The 16,358-nt window shown below is 32.9% G+C and overlaps 2 protein-coding genes across 3 annotated transcripts; one reads left to right on the top strand and one right to left on the bottom strand.

Moving 5' to 3' along the window:
- The first annotated feature begins 6,136 nt into the window (after positions 1–6,136).
- On the top strand, positions 6,137–7,221 carry LOC123225365 (hevamine-A-like). Its single transcript, XM_044649298.1, has one exon. It carries the CDS (start codon positions 6,228–6,230, stop codon positions 7,128–7,130), a length of 903 nt encoding a protein of 300 aa, XP_044505233.1. The 5' UTR covers positions 6,137–6,227; the 3' UTR covers positions 7,131–7,221.
- A 1,809-nt stretch (positions 7,222–9,030) lies between these two features.
- Positions 9,031–15,264, bottom strand: LOC123225940 (plastidial pyruvate kinase 2-like). Of its 2 annotated transcripts, none has more exons than XM_044650316.1 (13): positions 14,801–15,264; positions 13,892–14,179; positions 13,461–13,626; positions 12,888–13,022; positions 12,651–12,761; positions 12,454–12,542; positions 11,727–11,789; positions 11,437–11,612; positions 10,874–10,976; positions 10,602–10,750; positions 10,127–10,235; positions 9,500–9,619; positions 9,031–9,253 (listed from the first exon to the last, which is right to left on the bottom strand). In XM_044650316.1, exons 1-12 carry the CDS (start codon positions 15,032–15,034, stop codon positions 9,512–9,514), a joined length of 1,731 nt encoding a protein of 576 aa, XP_044506251.1. In that variant the 5' UTR covers positions 15,035–15,264; the 3' UTR covers positions 9,031–9,253; positions 9,500–9,511. The 2 variants fall into 2 exon arrangements, with proteins under 2 accessions (XP_044506251.1, XP_044506250.1); XM_044650315.1 differs by having other exon boundaries at positions 9,031–9,290.
- Positions 15,265–16,358: the final 1,094 nt, after the last annotated feature.

Here is a 16,358-nt window from a genome sequence, read left to right on the forward strand (position 1 = left end):
CGAGTTGATGATACTCTCGGTATGATATAATTGAGAGGCCAAAAGACTTATTCCCCCAAGGTTTAAATACCTATTTAAAAATTTAAATATTTATTTACCTATTAAATTTTATTATTAAAATTATTATTTATTAAAAAATTTAATAAACTAATATTTTATCTCATTTTTACTATTTAATTTTAAAAAATAACAGTTTCCCAAAACCTAAATTTAGAAAGTTACCATTTTCCCCCCGAAACCTTAAACTCAACAACCAACCCATTTTCTAATGATAAAATCCACTTTAGCCAAATGCTAGTTGATCAGCGACCATTCTCTAGCTTTCTATGTCACTCTTGATGATAGAAGAACCAATGGAATCAATCGAATCTTAGCAAATCTACTCTATGAATCAACTCTAAATTTCGTCTTCTGTCAACTTCCCCTCCATGAATCGGCTTTAGATTTTGGAGGCTTCAAATTTCGCCTCCTGTTAGCTTCTCTTGACGTTGATCTTTGAACAACTAGAGACAAAGACATGTCTTTGTCTAGAGATAAAGGTACGTCTTTATCTTTGATGAAGAAGTTGGCCGGGAAAGAAATGCACTAACATCGGAGGGGAAGGGAGGTATGGTCTTTGGTAGAGGAGTTTGTTGGAGAAGTTCGCCAAAATGTGCAAAAAGGTGAAAATAAAAGAAGATTGCAATTGACATTTTTTAAAAGGTTGGGGGGCGACTATGAATGGGAAAAAATAAGGAGGTTGCTAACCTAGGCTTGGAGAAAAAAAGCCAGTTTTTAAACTTAAAAAATATGTGGTTAAGGAAAAATTGTGAATTTTTAAAATTAAAGTGAAAAAAAGAGATAACTTATTTTCTTTGAATCAAATCTCTAAATGTAAGTGTTTTCTTGATGTTTTCAGCATTTATTTAATGATTTTGTATTTGAGATTTTTTCTTTGGCTGGTGATGAAGTTTTGATATTTCGATTGTCATGTTTCAAAGACTTTTGGTTCTGAGAAGTTTCTTGGAAATGAATGATTTACTAAAGGTGTTTACTTGTTTCATGAAGACAAATAAACTTAGAAACAATTGAATTGGGTAGTTATAGTGTTGTATAGTGGTGAATTGAATTTTGAAAGGGGGTTATCGAAATTCAAGGAGTACAAGTTTGGGATGTGGATTTTCAAGGAGATTTGTGGTGGCAGATAGTCCTAATCTCGTATCCACCACTAATCTCATATGCAGGTGCAAGGGTTTTCACCCCCTGTTGCATGAACCCCATGACTTACCAAACATACTTCTCATTGAACTTAAGTAAATGCAGCAGGCGGGTAAAATATTAATGACCTGTGTTAAAGCAAGTATGACTTGTGGGCAGAATATATGAGACCTATTGTGGACATGTGACTTGCTGAGTATTTATGTCAAGTATCTGTCAACTAGGGTTTGTGTATATAAGTTGTATTTCAGTATATGCAGAGGGAATGAGTGTGATGCAATGTGGAGAATGAAAGAGCCTCTTCTTCGTTTGTAGCGAAAAATTTTGCCATTGTCTACCCGTGGTTTTTCCAATATTGGGTTTTCGCGTAAATACTTGGGTTCTTGTGTTGAGTATTTGTTTTATTGGGTTTCATAATAGATAGTTTTCTCTGGGTTGTAATTCTGAGTTTTGAATAATGTTTGGGATATAAAAGAAGTTTGTTCTAGTGAACAGAAAATGGGAGGTATCAATTCGAGAAAACAAATAAAGCCTAACTCTTTGGTTGATCAGAGAAACTATTTAATCTCTTTCAACCTTAGCATGGCTACTATTCTCCATGTTCAAGAATTTTTTCCTGCTGGAAAATTATACCTTAACCTGTCTATGATAAAAGTGGCCAACATGCAATAATGTGCTAAAGTGTCATTAGTTTGGTATTGGTAACTGAATCTTCTATAGATGAGATTTCAGTGCGTGTGGTCAAGGGCCATCAAGTGATTGGCTTAGAGGGAACTTAAATACCATGGACGGTTTTGTTTTAATGCTTTGTAAGCCAAAACGTGTTTTGATAGTTTAGGAGATCATAGATTATTTAACCAGTATTTTCTTATCATTCCCAAGCATTTTGAGATGCCTATACATACCCAATATCCCTTTCTTGATGTTACTGTGGGATTTGCTTAGGAGTGTTACATTAACACTAGCTATGAGTCATATTTCTATGGATTCTCAGAGGCCTGTGTCTCACCATTTATAGATCCATCTGCAAGCCAAATTCATGTTGGTTGGCACTTTGAATAATGTTTATTCTTGACCCAAAAACCATTGGCTGGGTGATCATATATAAAATCAACCTAATCCTGTCTTCATGATTGTGCTTGACCTAGGCTCAAGCGATGGTTCATATGGTAGTCAACTTCTGCCTCTTTCCACAATGTTTTTTTTTTTTTCCTTTTGGAGCCACATTTTGTAGTTGAAGCTTATAAAGTTGCTGGGTTTTGCGCCCTAGAAAAAATTTACGGTCTTGATGCCTTTTCAACATAATTGTTGATGATTAACAATTGGCTAAGTGATTGATAAGCTATTCTTTGTAATTTGTTGAAAGTACACTCAAAAGCTTTAGAATAAAATAATTTCTAGTTTTTTTTTTCTGATAAAGAGTGAAATGGGCAATATTGTATAGATACCTGCTAGAGACTAATATAAATATTGAGAGAACTACTACTCAAAAACTAGTTATTAAGATTAAATTGTCTAAACCCATATAAACCTTACACTAAAAATTCATATTTTTCATTGTGGTATCTAAATCTCATACCTTGTCCTTTAGATTATAACAAAGACTATTGGAATAGAGACACTTGTCCTTATCCTATTTAGATTTTATTTTAAAAATGGACTAGGATCCTATCAAATGCCAACTTCTTACTATAGAGATTATTCAATCATACAAAATTGCAGCAAGGTTGCTCAAATGGATTAGCCATGAGTGAACAAAACTTAGATGATGAGTGAGTATCCATTGCTGAGTTTGGAGTTTGCATTGGAATGGTGACGCATGCTTTTATTCTCCCAAGTCTAAACAGTTTTTCTTACAGTTGAGTAGCCTTCTCCTCATATTTGTCTATTCATCAGGTTTTCTATCTGCCTCCTATTAGAAAATGAATCCAGCGTAAAGAAAGTAGAAGTCAAAATGAATCACACAGAACAAGACAAATTTACGTGGTTCGGCTAATAATGCCTACGACCACAATTGAATTGGGGTTTCTTATTAATTTTAGGATTACAAGACCAATTATGCGGAGATGTTCTTTAGGCATGATCAACACCTCTAGTCTTAGTTTGTCACACTTGAGTACATTGTTCCGTTGTTATAGACATAAGAAATGATGGTCGTAATCTGAAAACTCAATCCACATCAAGTTTCAATCCAAAACAAAGTTGCTTAGGGCTTATGAAATCCGTTTGTATGCAGGCAGGTCGAGCTAGAGATTGCATAACTAGAATATGTTTGAATTTAGTTTTACTAATGTCAGCTTCCTACAATGTTCACATTTTGCATACAGTATTACAAAAAGCAATAAAACTATGTGCACTAATAGTGAATACTAATTAGAAACTAATGATTATGTGTCACTATGTGATTAAGTGATTGTTAATGTGCGTAATCTTACTTTATGAAAAATGATACCAGTTCAACATTTGTTGCTACATTTGAATTGACTGTTATGACTGTTAACACTGAGAAATTGTTTCCCGTGATGCAGGTAGTTGAAGACTGGACCTGGGAATCTGGAAAAAGATGTGGAGAGAAGATTCAGCTATGCATTGAGTAGAGAAGATATTGGGAATGCCATGCTTGGAGGACCATAGGCAAGGCAATCCAGCATCTGCTAGGTCTATTTTAGCAATATTTGTAAAGATAACTTCCCAAAAGGATTTCCAGAAGCGGAAAGAAATTCAATTACAATGCTGTGTTCAGTGATATAATCAATGAAATATTTGTTAAGCTGCACTTGAGTTTTAATTGCTTTTGTTACCAGGAAGAACATCAAAGGTCAGTAATAGAACGAACTTGTGTTCTGGTTTTTTTTTCTAACAATGTTTCAATGGGCGACCTAGGCTTTGACCCGCTCAAGGCTCTGATTTGGGTGGTCTAACCGGCCATATTGATGGTTGGACCAGTAAAATGTTTGAGGGTGGTTTTGTCATTTTCTTTTTGTCTTTTACGATTAGGGTTCAAATTGATACATACATATATAAAGGTGATTTTGTTTTTATGTTGTACAAGGGTCAAAGAAATATTTTTTAAAAAGAGTAAAAATAAAATAACAGAAGGGTGAAAAAACTATAACCCCCAAAACACAAACTTTAGACCTCGATCTTTTTTCTAGTAATTTTTTTTGATAAAGAAATTGTTATTTTCATTTCCTTTTAATATCGGTTTTATTTTTTAATTCATTCTTTTCGTTGATCCTCTAAGTCTACCTCTTGGTTTTTCCTCTCTCAAAGATTGAGCTTTAAAACAAAATCCAGATAATAATGAAAACCAAAATCAAATCGATTGCATCATGAGTGTGATCAGGGATAGCAATATCCAGAGAATGATTTTGAACTTGATATGTTAGTTGATAGTAGATTGTGGGTACGAGAGTTTGGCCTTGTGGGACAGCACAAGGACAACACATGTAACCTGTGCGTAGAATTTTTACGTCATTCTTATTTATTCATTCTTTACGTCTTTCTTGTTGTTTTGGGCGTGGGGTCATCATTTATGACCATTTATTTCTACCCTAAACTGATCCATAACTTTTCTGTGGCTATGGTTTTATAAAGTTTCTTTTTAACGTACATTTGATAGAGAGGTTATCTTGTATCTGGGCAGATGTTGTTAACTTTTTAACCAAACACTGCCTTTTACGTATAGTTAGATTCAAATTGAATTGAACTTAAATATAAATCGATTCAAATTTGTTATATTCAATTTAAATTGAATTTGAAATGGTTGAAAATGTTGTCGAATAATAATTGATGTGATAAATAATATTATTAATAAAATGAATAATATTATTGCCATGATAATAAATCGTATTTTTTAGTTGCCACAGTAATAAATAGTCATCTTTGACCATTATTTTCCACCTTATATGTGAATAGGCATTTTTCCCCAGGTTGACATTTTGATATTTTATCAAACTAGCAATGGTGGTCAAATTGATAAATTTCACACGTGTAAAAATCTAAAAAAATATCAGACAAAAGAAAATAATTAGTACTAATAATAATATTATTTATAAATAATTTTAAATATTTAATTAGATATAATTTATTAATATTTTATTTTTAATTTAAAATTATTTAATTATATAATAATATATTATTTAATATCTAATTAAATATTTAAATAAAATATTTACAATTTTATTGCTAATTTGATAATACTAGTCTTGTGGATCTAAATGCTCAAGCATCGAGACTCCATAAGAGGAAGTCAACTTTTGTCGCTCGCTACCACACGCACAGTACACGACTTAATGGGTCGGTAGACCCACAATAATAATTAAATATTGAATGTGACACTACAGTTAGTCTGAACAGGGCCTGCAAGTTGGAAGAAGCCAGCCCCATCCGGGTCGGTGTTAAATCGCTTTAAGTCGTTCGATTGGATTGATTTACACCCGAATTGGATTGGATTCAATTTACCGGGTCAAACAATTACAAAGACATCAGCCTAATGTTACCATAAAATTTTGATATTGTTGGGATTCTAATTTGAATCCATGTAATTGAAAAGACATTCAATATACTATTAGACTAAACTTGTTTTTGTGTTCGGTTTCTTCAATTATATATTTATTAATAAATTTATTTATATATATATTTAAAATTTTATTTGATATATTATTATATAATATTAAATTAAAAATATGATATAATAACTATATATATATAATTATGTATTCAAAAATATTTATACGTAATATTACTTATTATTTACGTATAACTACCAATTCAATCGGGAAACTGGTGTTGACCTGAACCGGCCTCTTGACCCGGTTTGTGAAAATAAAAAACTTTAATATTAAGAGAAATAAATAAGAGGAGCTAGAATGATTTTGTCAGCGGTCTAAGATGCTTCTCAAGTCAGATTCAAAGAGATATATACATACAGATATACACACACAGAATAATTCTTCGTCAGCTCCAGCTCGTTAAGCTCTATATAAAGCAGCAACTGCTTCACAGATATTGGCATAGTTTAAAAGAAAATGGCTACAAAATCTAAAGCCACGCAAATATTTCTCTCCCTGCTAGTCCTTTCACAGTTCATTGCCGCCTCTCATGGCGGTGGTATAGCCATCTACTGGGGTCAAAACGGCAACGAGGGCAACCTTACCTCAACCTGCGCCACCAAAAGATATGCCTACGTTAACGTGGCATTTCTCTACAAGTTCGGCGGTGGGCAGACCCCGGAACTCAACCTTGCCGGCCATTGTGATCCTAGTTCCGGCAGGTGCCAAAGTGTCAGCACTGAGATAAAATACTGCCAGAGCCAAGGCATCAAGGTGTTGCTTTCTCTTGGTGGGGGAGTCGGTAATTACACTCTCATTTCTACAGCCGATGCCAAAAACGTTGCAGATTATTTGTGGAATAATTTTCTGGGTGGAAGCTCAAGTTCCAGGCCTCTGGGTGCTGCTGTTTTGGATGGAATTGATTTTGACATCGAGAGTGGTTCAACTGAGTACTGGGATGATCTTGCGAAGTTCTTGTCAGATTACAGTAAGCCTGAAAAAAAAGTCTACTTATCAGCAGCTCCACAGTGTCCATTTCCTGACAGATTACTAGGGACTGCAATTGACACAGGGATTTTTGACTATGTTTGGGTTCAGTTTTACAACAACCCACCATGCCAATACACTTCAGGAAACACTGCAAATCTTTTGAGCTCTTGGAACAACAATTGGGCTCCGTCTTTGAAAAGTGGGAAGCTGTTTCTGGGGCTGCCGGCAGCACCGGCTGCGGCTGGAAGTGGGTATATTCCACCGGATGTTTTGACTTCTCAAATACTTCCTGAGATTAAGAAGTCGACGAATTATGGAGGTGTCATGTTCTGGTCAAAGTTCTATGATGATCAAACTGGGTATAGCGCCTCCATTAAAGCTAGTGTTTGAATTGAAGCAAAGTTGGCATTATTTTCTTTGATTTTGCTAAGTGTTATCCATATCTTTCAAGTCAATTAATAAAATGAATAAAGTTCTTTCACTATTACTCTTATTATAATTCCATGATTAGTGCGAACGATGTATTTACGAGTTGATGATACTGTCGGTATGATATGATTAAGAGGCCAAAAGACTTATTCCACCGAGGTTTAAATACTTATTTATTTATTAAATTTTATTGTTAAAATAATTATTTATTAAAAAAATTTAACAAACTAATATTTTATCTTGTTTTCACTCCTTAATTTTAAAAAATAACATTTCTCAAAACCTAAATTTTAAAAAGTTACCATTCACCCCCCCATCCCCTAAACCTTAAACTCAACAACCAACCCATTTTCTAGTGATAAAATCCACTCTAGCCAAATGTTAGTTGATCAGCGACCGTTCTCTAGTTTTCTATGTCACTCTTGATGATAAAAGAATCGATAGAATCAATCGAATCTTAACAAATCAACTCTAAATTTTGTCTTTTGTTAGCTTCCCCTCCATGAATCGGCTTTAGATTTTGGAGGCTTTAAATTTCGTCTCCCGTTAGCTTCTCTTGACATTGATCTTCGAATAACTAGAGAGTTTTTCTCTAGAAATAAAGATGTGTCTTTGTTTTTGATGAAAAAGTCGACTAAGAAAGAAATGTGTTGACATCAGAGAGGAAGGGAGGTATGGTCTTTGATAGAGGGTCTGTAGGAGAAATTTGCTAAAATATGCAAAAAAGTGAAAATAAAAGGAGATTGCAACTAACATTTTTTAACAGGTTGGGGGACAACTATGAGTGGAAAAAAATATGGAGGTTGCAAACTCTAGGCTTGAGGGAAAAAAGTTCTTTTTTAAATTTAGAAAATATATGGTTAAGGAAGAATCATGAATTTTTAAAACTAAAATTAAAAAAAAAAAAGATAATTTATTTTCTTTAAATCAAACCTTTAAATAACGATTTTATTTTCAATAGTAATAATAAAATTTAATAGACACGTGAATATTTGAATTTTAAAAAGTTAATAGATAGGAGCTTAGGTTTACACTAAACATATCTTTTGGAATAATTAAGATTAAGACAACAATTCAATTTATATGACATTTGGATAGATGATATCAACATTACGATCAAATAGATCTAATTTAATAATTAACCCATAAGTCAAATTAGTCTAATATAATAATTAACCAATAACTTGATATAATTTATTTAATTCAAGTGTTTAATACTAAATTAATATGATTCAATGATTAAACAAGTTTTAATTATAATTAATAAATTTATCACCGTTCTCGGACGGACTGACTGGTTTGGGTTTTAAAACATTGAGTGCATATATTAATGAGATGTTGACTTTGGAAGACTTTGCTTCGGGTAAAGGTAGGTAATCAACGATGCTTATTGCTCAAGCACAAGTGTTATCCGTAAATAATGTCCACTAATGGCCTAAGTCATTATTGATTAATGTTGATCTGGTCATGGTTCAATATTGGTGGCTACAAACTGCCCAATTATACTAGATATGGACTACGCCGGCCTGTAAATAATTTATTGTGTGTAGGGAAGGATGCCTTTAACCTAAAAAAATTTTAGGTTTTTGAAATTAAATCGAGTTCGAGATTAATATCAAATTGACTTTATTGCCAATGAATCTTCTTTTATTTTTTCCAATTTTTTTTTAATGTTATTATTCACCAATTAAGAAAATTGAATTCAATCTCAAATTGATTGTTATAAATTTGAATTAATTATTGTTTGAATTTAATTCGATTTGAATCTACTCCTACTCTTATGTTGAAGAGATTACTTTCTAATTCTAAGGTAAGTAAATCCATTCCTGCAGATCAAATTAGACTAGAGATAGAAATGTGCTCATCCAAAGATATCAAGAAAAGCTTCGCTTGATAGTTTAATTATTCAACATCTATGAGAATCTTTTCCTAATCTACAGGGGAAAACTAATGTAATTTCTTGTAACCCTATCTCTCATCTTATAAGATTTTTACGGGTTAAGGGATAGAGATTTGACTAAGGATTAACAGAGCTGGCTCGGCTCTTGGCTCGAATCCACCCCAAATCCACAGACAATTTTGCACTGCAAAGGACCATTAAGAGCTGTACTTCATGAATGTCTGTAAAGTAAAACAAACCAGGAAATAAATATTTTCCAAATCTTCATAAACGAGAAAAGAACAACAAATAACTGCGATATGAACGTGTTAAAACAGAAAAAGTATGGGTAGATTTCAAACATAGACAATCTAAAATCACATCTATTCCACAAGGCCATCCTGAGAGCTGATAAGATTACTCTTTTATGTTCAAATTACAAGCCGCCTACCTTTCTTCGAGTCTAGACTTTGCGGACCTGAATATTGTGAGTCGATTGGAACCGCCAGATCGGTTGTCTGCCACTCTGAACAAGTGCTACCTCCTCTCCTTTCTTTACCATTCCTTGATTCTACATTAGAAAGACATATCAAACATGCTGACAACAAACAAGAATATGAGCCGAGCTTGAGTTCAAACTGTTCAAATTCGGCTCTCGAACTGAGCTCTTGCCTTAAGTTGACTGGCTCAGTTAGCTCACAAGCTCATGGCTCAAGTAAAATATAAAAAATCTCTAAAAATTTTTAAATCTTACCCTCGATTTTTTACTTTGATACTGGAATAATTAATAAATATATATAAGTTATGAGACTTAAATTTAATTTTTTGAAATTATGGGACTTAACAATTTTTTGAGCTAAACTTGAGTCTGTCATTTCTCTCATGAGCTCGAGGCCAGCTGAACCTCAACCTCACTCTTTTCATTGTTAATTTATTATGAAAATTATGCTCCTTGATTCCTCCAAATAATCACCCTGAGCTAGTTCCAGTTAAATTATGAACCAAATGATGAGCTAATAAATGTATCTCAATCAAACTCTAATTCAGAGGAATTCAATGAGTGGACAATGAAACTTACCACAAGTAAACTTAAGGCATTTGAGAAGGTTTCTTCAGCATCATCAGAGAACTCCAAGTATATGGGGCATACTCCTTGATACATCGACAACCTCTGTTGTATCCTCTTCCTGTATGGCCATCAAACTCATAATAAGAATGAAATGTCAAATTCGTGCAAAAGGTCTACTAATGCTACCATTTTGATTGAAACATTGGGCGATAACACTGTACATAAATTCTTGGGTTTAATGATACTAATCAGCAAAAGTTAGCAATTAGTTTCTATGTACTATCAGGTATTATGATTCATAAAAGAATAAGGTGATGACCAAATTGCTAGAAATCCCAGTATAAATAAAGCAAAAGAGTCCATTACATGTGCACAACCAGTGCCTACAGCATGTAAGCTTCACCACTCGAAAACCTCAATCCTCAGAAACAACATATGCATAACATAATAACAAATTTGGAAGTCAGGAACAAATCATACTTACTCATTTGTGAAGGCAAATATAGTGCCGGAGGGTCGATAATGGCTCAATAATATAGCCATAAAACCAGTTTTAGTGAAGACAACAATTGAGGTTCCGAGTGTGTTAGACATCATTGTTGCATGGTATGCAAACATCTCACTCATGTGGTTCTATGAAAAAAACAAGAAGCTTCCACTAGGTATCAGGGTTGACAATCAAAATGGAAAGGAAAAATAAAGGAAAACATAAACAAAAAACTATACAGGTTCAAAAATCAATTATGTTAAAGTGACCTTAAATGCTTGACCAAGATTTGGTGGCATATAACCACTTGTTATGGTTGCTTCAGTCCGTAAAGAAACAGTATGCATAACTTTCACGGCTTTCAATGGAAACCTGCACAGAAGAAAATTACTTCATTAACCTTTCTAAAACTAAAGAATTATTTTAAATATACAGAAGCCACATCAAGAAAAGATTAAAAAAATTAAGGATCGCAGATACCACTAAAGCTTCACAACTCCAATAACAGCAAACCAAATTTTTTATATGCAAACATTTTCAGAGAAAATAAGAAGATTGGAGGTCAGATTCATTTTCAAAACCATATAATGGCATTCATAGAATATTAGATCTTCACATAGAAACTGAGAGTTTCAACTGTTTCTTAACCCATTGAGAGGCAAGGGGAAAATTTTCATATTAAGAATTAATCAATTACATTGCTTGATTGTGGCAGCTCCCTTCAAATATGATTCTCAATTAGCATGAATTTCAGCAAAAAGGTCCTCCAGTAACGCTAATTAACAGTCCACAAAACTTTTTTCTAAATAAAAAATAAAATAAAAAAACTTACTTCCCATGAGCAGTTTCACCAGAAAGCATGACAGCATCAGCACCCTCTCGAACAGCAATGGCAATGTCTGATACTTCTGCTCTAGTTGGAGTTGGATGAACAATCATACTTTCCAACATATTGGTTGCCACAATAACAGCCTTCCCCATGCTACGACATGTCCTTATTATCTCTTCCTGCATTATATTGTTAGTTTAAAATCTCTGAAAATAAATCCCATATTTTTTAGGTACACAAATGACTGACATGGAATGTCATCACATCACTATGATATTATGAAAGAATACTACCTGCAGAAGTGGAACCTCCTCAATAGGAAGTTCTGCACCAAGATCTCCTCTTGCAACCATTGCCTAAAATATGAAGGGCAAGTATTCTCTCAGTAAATTATGCAAATTAGTGAAGATACTGACATCTTCTTAGACTTTTATCGAAAATCCTCAGCAGCCAAAAAAGGAATTAGCAAGATGGTTCAAATTATCTGAATTAGAAGTCTCATTGGCATGGTAGGGGCAGGATTTCGTCTCAGTGGGCTAAAATAGGCACATGAAACATATTCAGATAATAATAAATTTCAGATTTATTTTAGTTCTTTAGAAATGCAAATATGTGCATAGCTGAGATCAATTCTTAAGATCTCGGGGAAGCCAATAGCAACTCCACAGAAATGCATGACTCCACCCTCACTCCAAATCTTTGCCCGTATATTTTGACTTGGAATTTCAAATGCTTTGACATCAACAAATCAAAATATAACCGTGAAAACATTATTAAAACTTTAGATTAAAAGAAAATCCGCTTCAGCAGAAGATTGCAAAAGATTTTTGTTGTAGAAAAAAGCAGAGCAGGAGGCAAAAATCTTTTTAATAAGATAGGAAGAGAAAATAAGAGTCAAAATTAAATAAATTTAAAATCAAAAAAATACTAGTAAACTGAGCTCACTAAAATTCCAAACAATCAGAACAACTGCAGTCTATATGTTTTAAAGTCAAAGGCAAAATGCAAAGAAGTGGCCACCCCATCAGATGCTGTGATAATTGAATGCAAATTTGGAATGGAGTCTGCACTTTCAATCTTTACAATTACGTGTATATCTGCATCACGGCCTGCAGTTTCAGAAGAAACAAAGTTACATATGATAAATCTAAACCAGACAATTAAGCATGTAATTCACGTTTATATCCTCCAAATAAGATCCTTAATCAAGAGTTTACTTCTCAGATAATTCTTCAGTTCATGAACCACTTCGGCATCTTTGACAAAGGAAACAGCATAGAAATCAACTTTGTTGTCAACTCCAAATTTGATATCATCCCAGTCCTTATCTGCAGAACAAGTGAAATCATTTATGCCCATTTGAAGAATAAAATACCACTTTATCAACTCAGAAAGAAAGTGGGTGAGGAATAAAGCATACTATTACAGAAATATATAACAATTCAAGGTCTAACCAGTTATGGAAGGCAGTGTTGCACTTTTTCCACGAACATTCAGATGCCGCCTAGACTTAAGCTCTCCTCCATCAACTACTTCACATTTTACCGAATCTTCTGTCTTTGCTTTCACCATCAATGACATCATACCACCTAAATCACAGATAGTGGAGTACACAGACCAAGTTAATAAATATGTCAAGTCATCCAGACAGTTTGTTGTGTATCCATGATCTCACCAAAAAATGTTATCCAAGAACTGAGGAAAAATTTAAAAAAAAAAACAAAAACACAGGTTTTGAATTTAAATTTAGAAACAACTTTAGCCCATCTCTGTAACATAAACAAAAATTAAATAACTCAACAGCCTTAAGAACAGATATACAAGATAAATATAAGTCATACACAAGCACAAATACTGGATTTTTTCACTTGATACCTTTTAAACTCAATAAGAATTGAAAAGCAACCAAAAATAAGATAATACCGTTAAAAAAGGTTAATATGAAGAAATACATCCAGTAAAAGGTTAATATGAAGAGATACATCCAGTAAAAAGTTAATATGAAGAAATACATCCAGTAAACGTACCATCAACAAGAAGCATGTCACCCACTTCTACATCATTAACAAAATCATCATAGTTAACACTGACACAATCAGCTGTGCCAACCCCTCTGCGAATTGTAAAAGTAAATTCCTGCCCAGCTGTTAAGTTGATTGGTTGTGGTAAATCCCCACTCCTAACCTCAGGGCCCTGATAACAATTAAATAAATAATAAGAATACTATTTACACCAATAATGAATGACAATGAACGTATCTACATGTTCCATATTAATAGTCATGCTATAAGATGGATGGAGGCTAACGACAATATTTCACTAATTAAAAAGGTTACTGATATATATACAAAAACAATATTCAACTATTGCATATAACCTCAATAAAACAAAATTCACATGAACCTGGAATAACACTACAAAAAAGCAACAAAAGAAAACAAAATGAATGGAAACCTGCCTTGGTGTCAAGCATAATCGAAATGACATTGTCTTTGGATTGTGCATTATATTCTTTGACCAAATCAATAACTTCCTGATGAGATGCATGGTCTCCATGTGACATATTCAAACGAGCAACATTCATTCCAGCCTCAGCCAACCTCCATATCATTTCTTTTGTGTTAGTTGAAGGACCGATTGTGCAAACAATCTTTGTCTTCCGTCTGACCACTGGCTTGGTCCACATGCCTACTGATGTGTCACCTAATTGCTGAAGACCATCCAAATGCTGAGAGTACTCCTCCCTCTAACCATAACCACAATAACAAAGCTTTCGAATCCGTTAATGCTTCCAATGCCAACATAATTTGCATTACAAATGAAACACTATGATTCATTAATCAAATTACACACATAGCACAAAGCATCAATTCTTCTAGCTAGATCAAGTAACTTTTTCCATGTAAGATGAACTTATCAACTTTATATCACAGATTTAAAATGAAGAGAATACTAAAGCATTGTAAATTATAAAATCCAGTATCATTACTAAAATCAGGCTTTGGTAACTTTATTTTAGTTCACACCATATGATATTAGTAAATTACAAAGTTTAGTTGCAATAAAATATGATTTGACACAAAAATTATCTTACTCCTCATAATTTTTACCTTTCTTGCACTTTCCCAGTAAAGCATGTAACTTTTGTTTCCTCCATTTTAGTGAAAACAGACTACAAATGTACATAGCTTACGATTTCTCTTTTAGGCAAATATTCACAAAAGCCATTTTATCCACTTCAGAAATAATATAAATAAATCAAATAGTTCAAAAAGAAAATTATTACTTGTATTTTCCCACAATTTATCCAAAACCAAACAGAATATGCAATAATAATTATAATAAAGCATAAATAGGACAAACAAACCTTAGGAACATCCTCCAGTGACACAGGAATCACTTGAGAATCAGTACGTGTGGATCTCTTGGCAGTAATCCTAGAAATTCTACGAACAAATGCATGTCTGATCTTCTCCTCACGCACCAGCACTTTGAAGGCAAAGCCTTGAGGCCTCAATTTGTCAGCTCCCTCTTGTACGGATCCAGAGTTGGGGCGCAAGAAGGAACTCTGAATCGAACGCGTGGCAACGACCTGAGCCATTGCTACAGATGAACGAAACGAAAGTAGATTTTAGAGAGATAATGTGTAGAAGATGGAACGACGAGTTCCGAGGATTTATAAGAGAAACGACGAGTGCCGTTTTGATGAATTTGAGTGTTTGGAGAAATCGCCACTAAATTTGGCAAATGTAAAGAGGAAGTGCCGAGCGCGGTAGCGGCGCCTAGTTGGTATCGAAAAGAATTAAATATTATTTTGATATTCCAAAAACGGTTGGAGGTTTCGGCGTTTGTCAGTGAACTTTTCCCATGACGTGCAAGGTAAAGTCGACGTCGAAAAGATCATGCGGCGTCGTTTATAACACTGAACCGGTTTGGGCTTGAATCACTGTATAAATCCAAACAAATCAATTCCAATTAAAGTATGGTTAAATTCAAATCGGATTTATTTAATTATGACTCAAATAAATTTGAAATGAGTTTGTCAAACAAATTTAAATTTGAGCTCAAATTTTATGGGTGTTCAGTTTGTAAAGCAAATTTCCCCCACTGTAATTGTTGTCATTACTATTAATGGCTAAAACAATTTAAAAAAAAAAAGTTTATTTTTCAAATTTTAGATGGAAATTATTTGTTAAATTTTTAAATTTAAGAGAAAAATATAATAAATTTTTAATTTTTTAAATATTTTTATTAAATAATAATTTTATTTTTAATAATAATAATAAATTTTAATAAATAGATAAATTTTTAAATTTTTAATAATTAATAAGTAAAAAAAAAGGTTTTTACCAAGACCTGGTGGGAAATAGGTATTTGACATTTTCTAAATTTTAAGATTGTTAATAAAATTTTTAAAACGTTTCAAAAATTTTTAAAAATTATGAGCATTTTAAAATTTTACCTATACCTTTTAATAATTTCAAAATAACAATTGTACTAAAAATAATAACAAAACATAGTTAAAATTTTTAATGTTATTTTAAAATTTTAAATTTTAAATATATAAATTAATAAAAATATATTAATAATTTAATATTATACTAACGGAAATTATAATAAATAGTCAAAATTAAGGTGGTTTAAGCGAAATTATCCAAAAAATTCAAATTAAAGCAAAAATACCTAATTTTTGTAAAATGTCGAAACTGCTTATATATAAACACAACAAATTTCCCCGGTTCCACGGTAATCTTTGGCCATTTCACTGTTTAAAAATAGCGGAAAATTCAAAATTTTCTCCTATCCCACAATCACCCAAATTTTTGACGATTTTCATGTTTTTCGGAATCGAAAATGGCAAATAATGCTAGTATATTTTCCGTCCTCTTGTTTGAATCAAATTATTGTTCATATTATTGAGATTT

Source organism: Mangifera indica, chromosome 9, assembly GCF_011075055.1.
Source record: "Mangifera indica cultivar Alphonso chromosome 9, CATAS_Mindica_2.1, whole genome shotgun sequence".
Taxonomy (NCBI): domain Eukaryota; kingdom Viridiplantae; phylum Streptophyta; class Magnoliopsida; order Sapindales; family Anacardiaceae; genus Mangifera; species Mangifera indica.

What these genes read in the sequence shown, in the direction of transcription:
- LOC123225940 (XM_044650316.1), bottom strand. Translation starts at nt 15,034, where the DNA reads ATGGCTCAGGTCGTTGCCACGCGTTCGATTCAGAGTTCCTTCTTGCGC. An exon ending in TGACATGCTTCTTGTTGATG is followed by an intron (nt 13,023 to 13,460) that starts GTACGTTTACTG and finishes TCTGTGATTTAG; the next exon opens with GTGGTATGATGTCATTGATG. An exon ending in ATGCCTTAAGTTTACTTGTG is followed by an intron (nt 9,620 to 10,126) that starts GTAAGTTTCATT and finishes TTTCTAATGTAG; the next exon opens with AATCAAGGAATGGTAAAGAA.
- LOC123225365 (XM_044649298.1), top strand. Translation starts at nt 6,228, where the DNA reads ATGGCTACAAAATCTAAAGCCACGCAAATATTTCTCTCCCTGCTAGTC.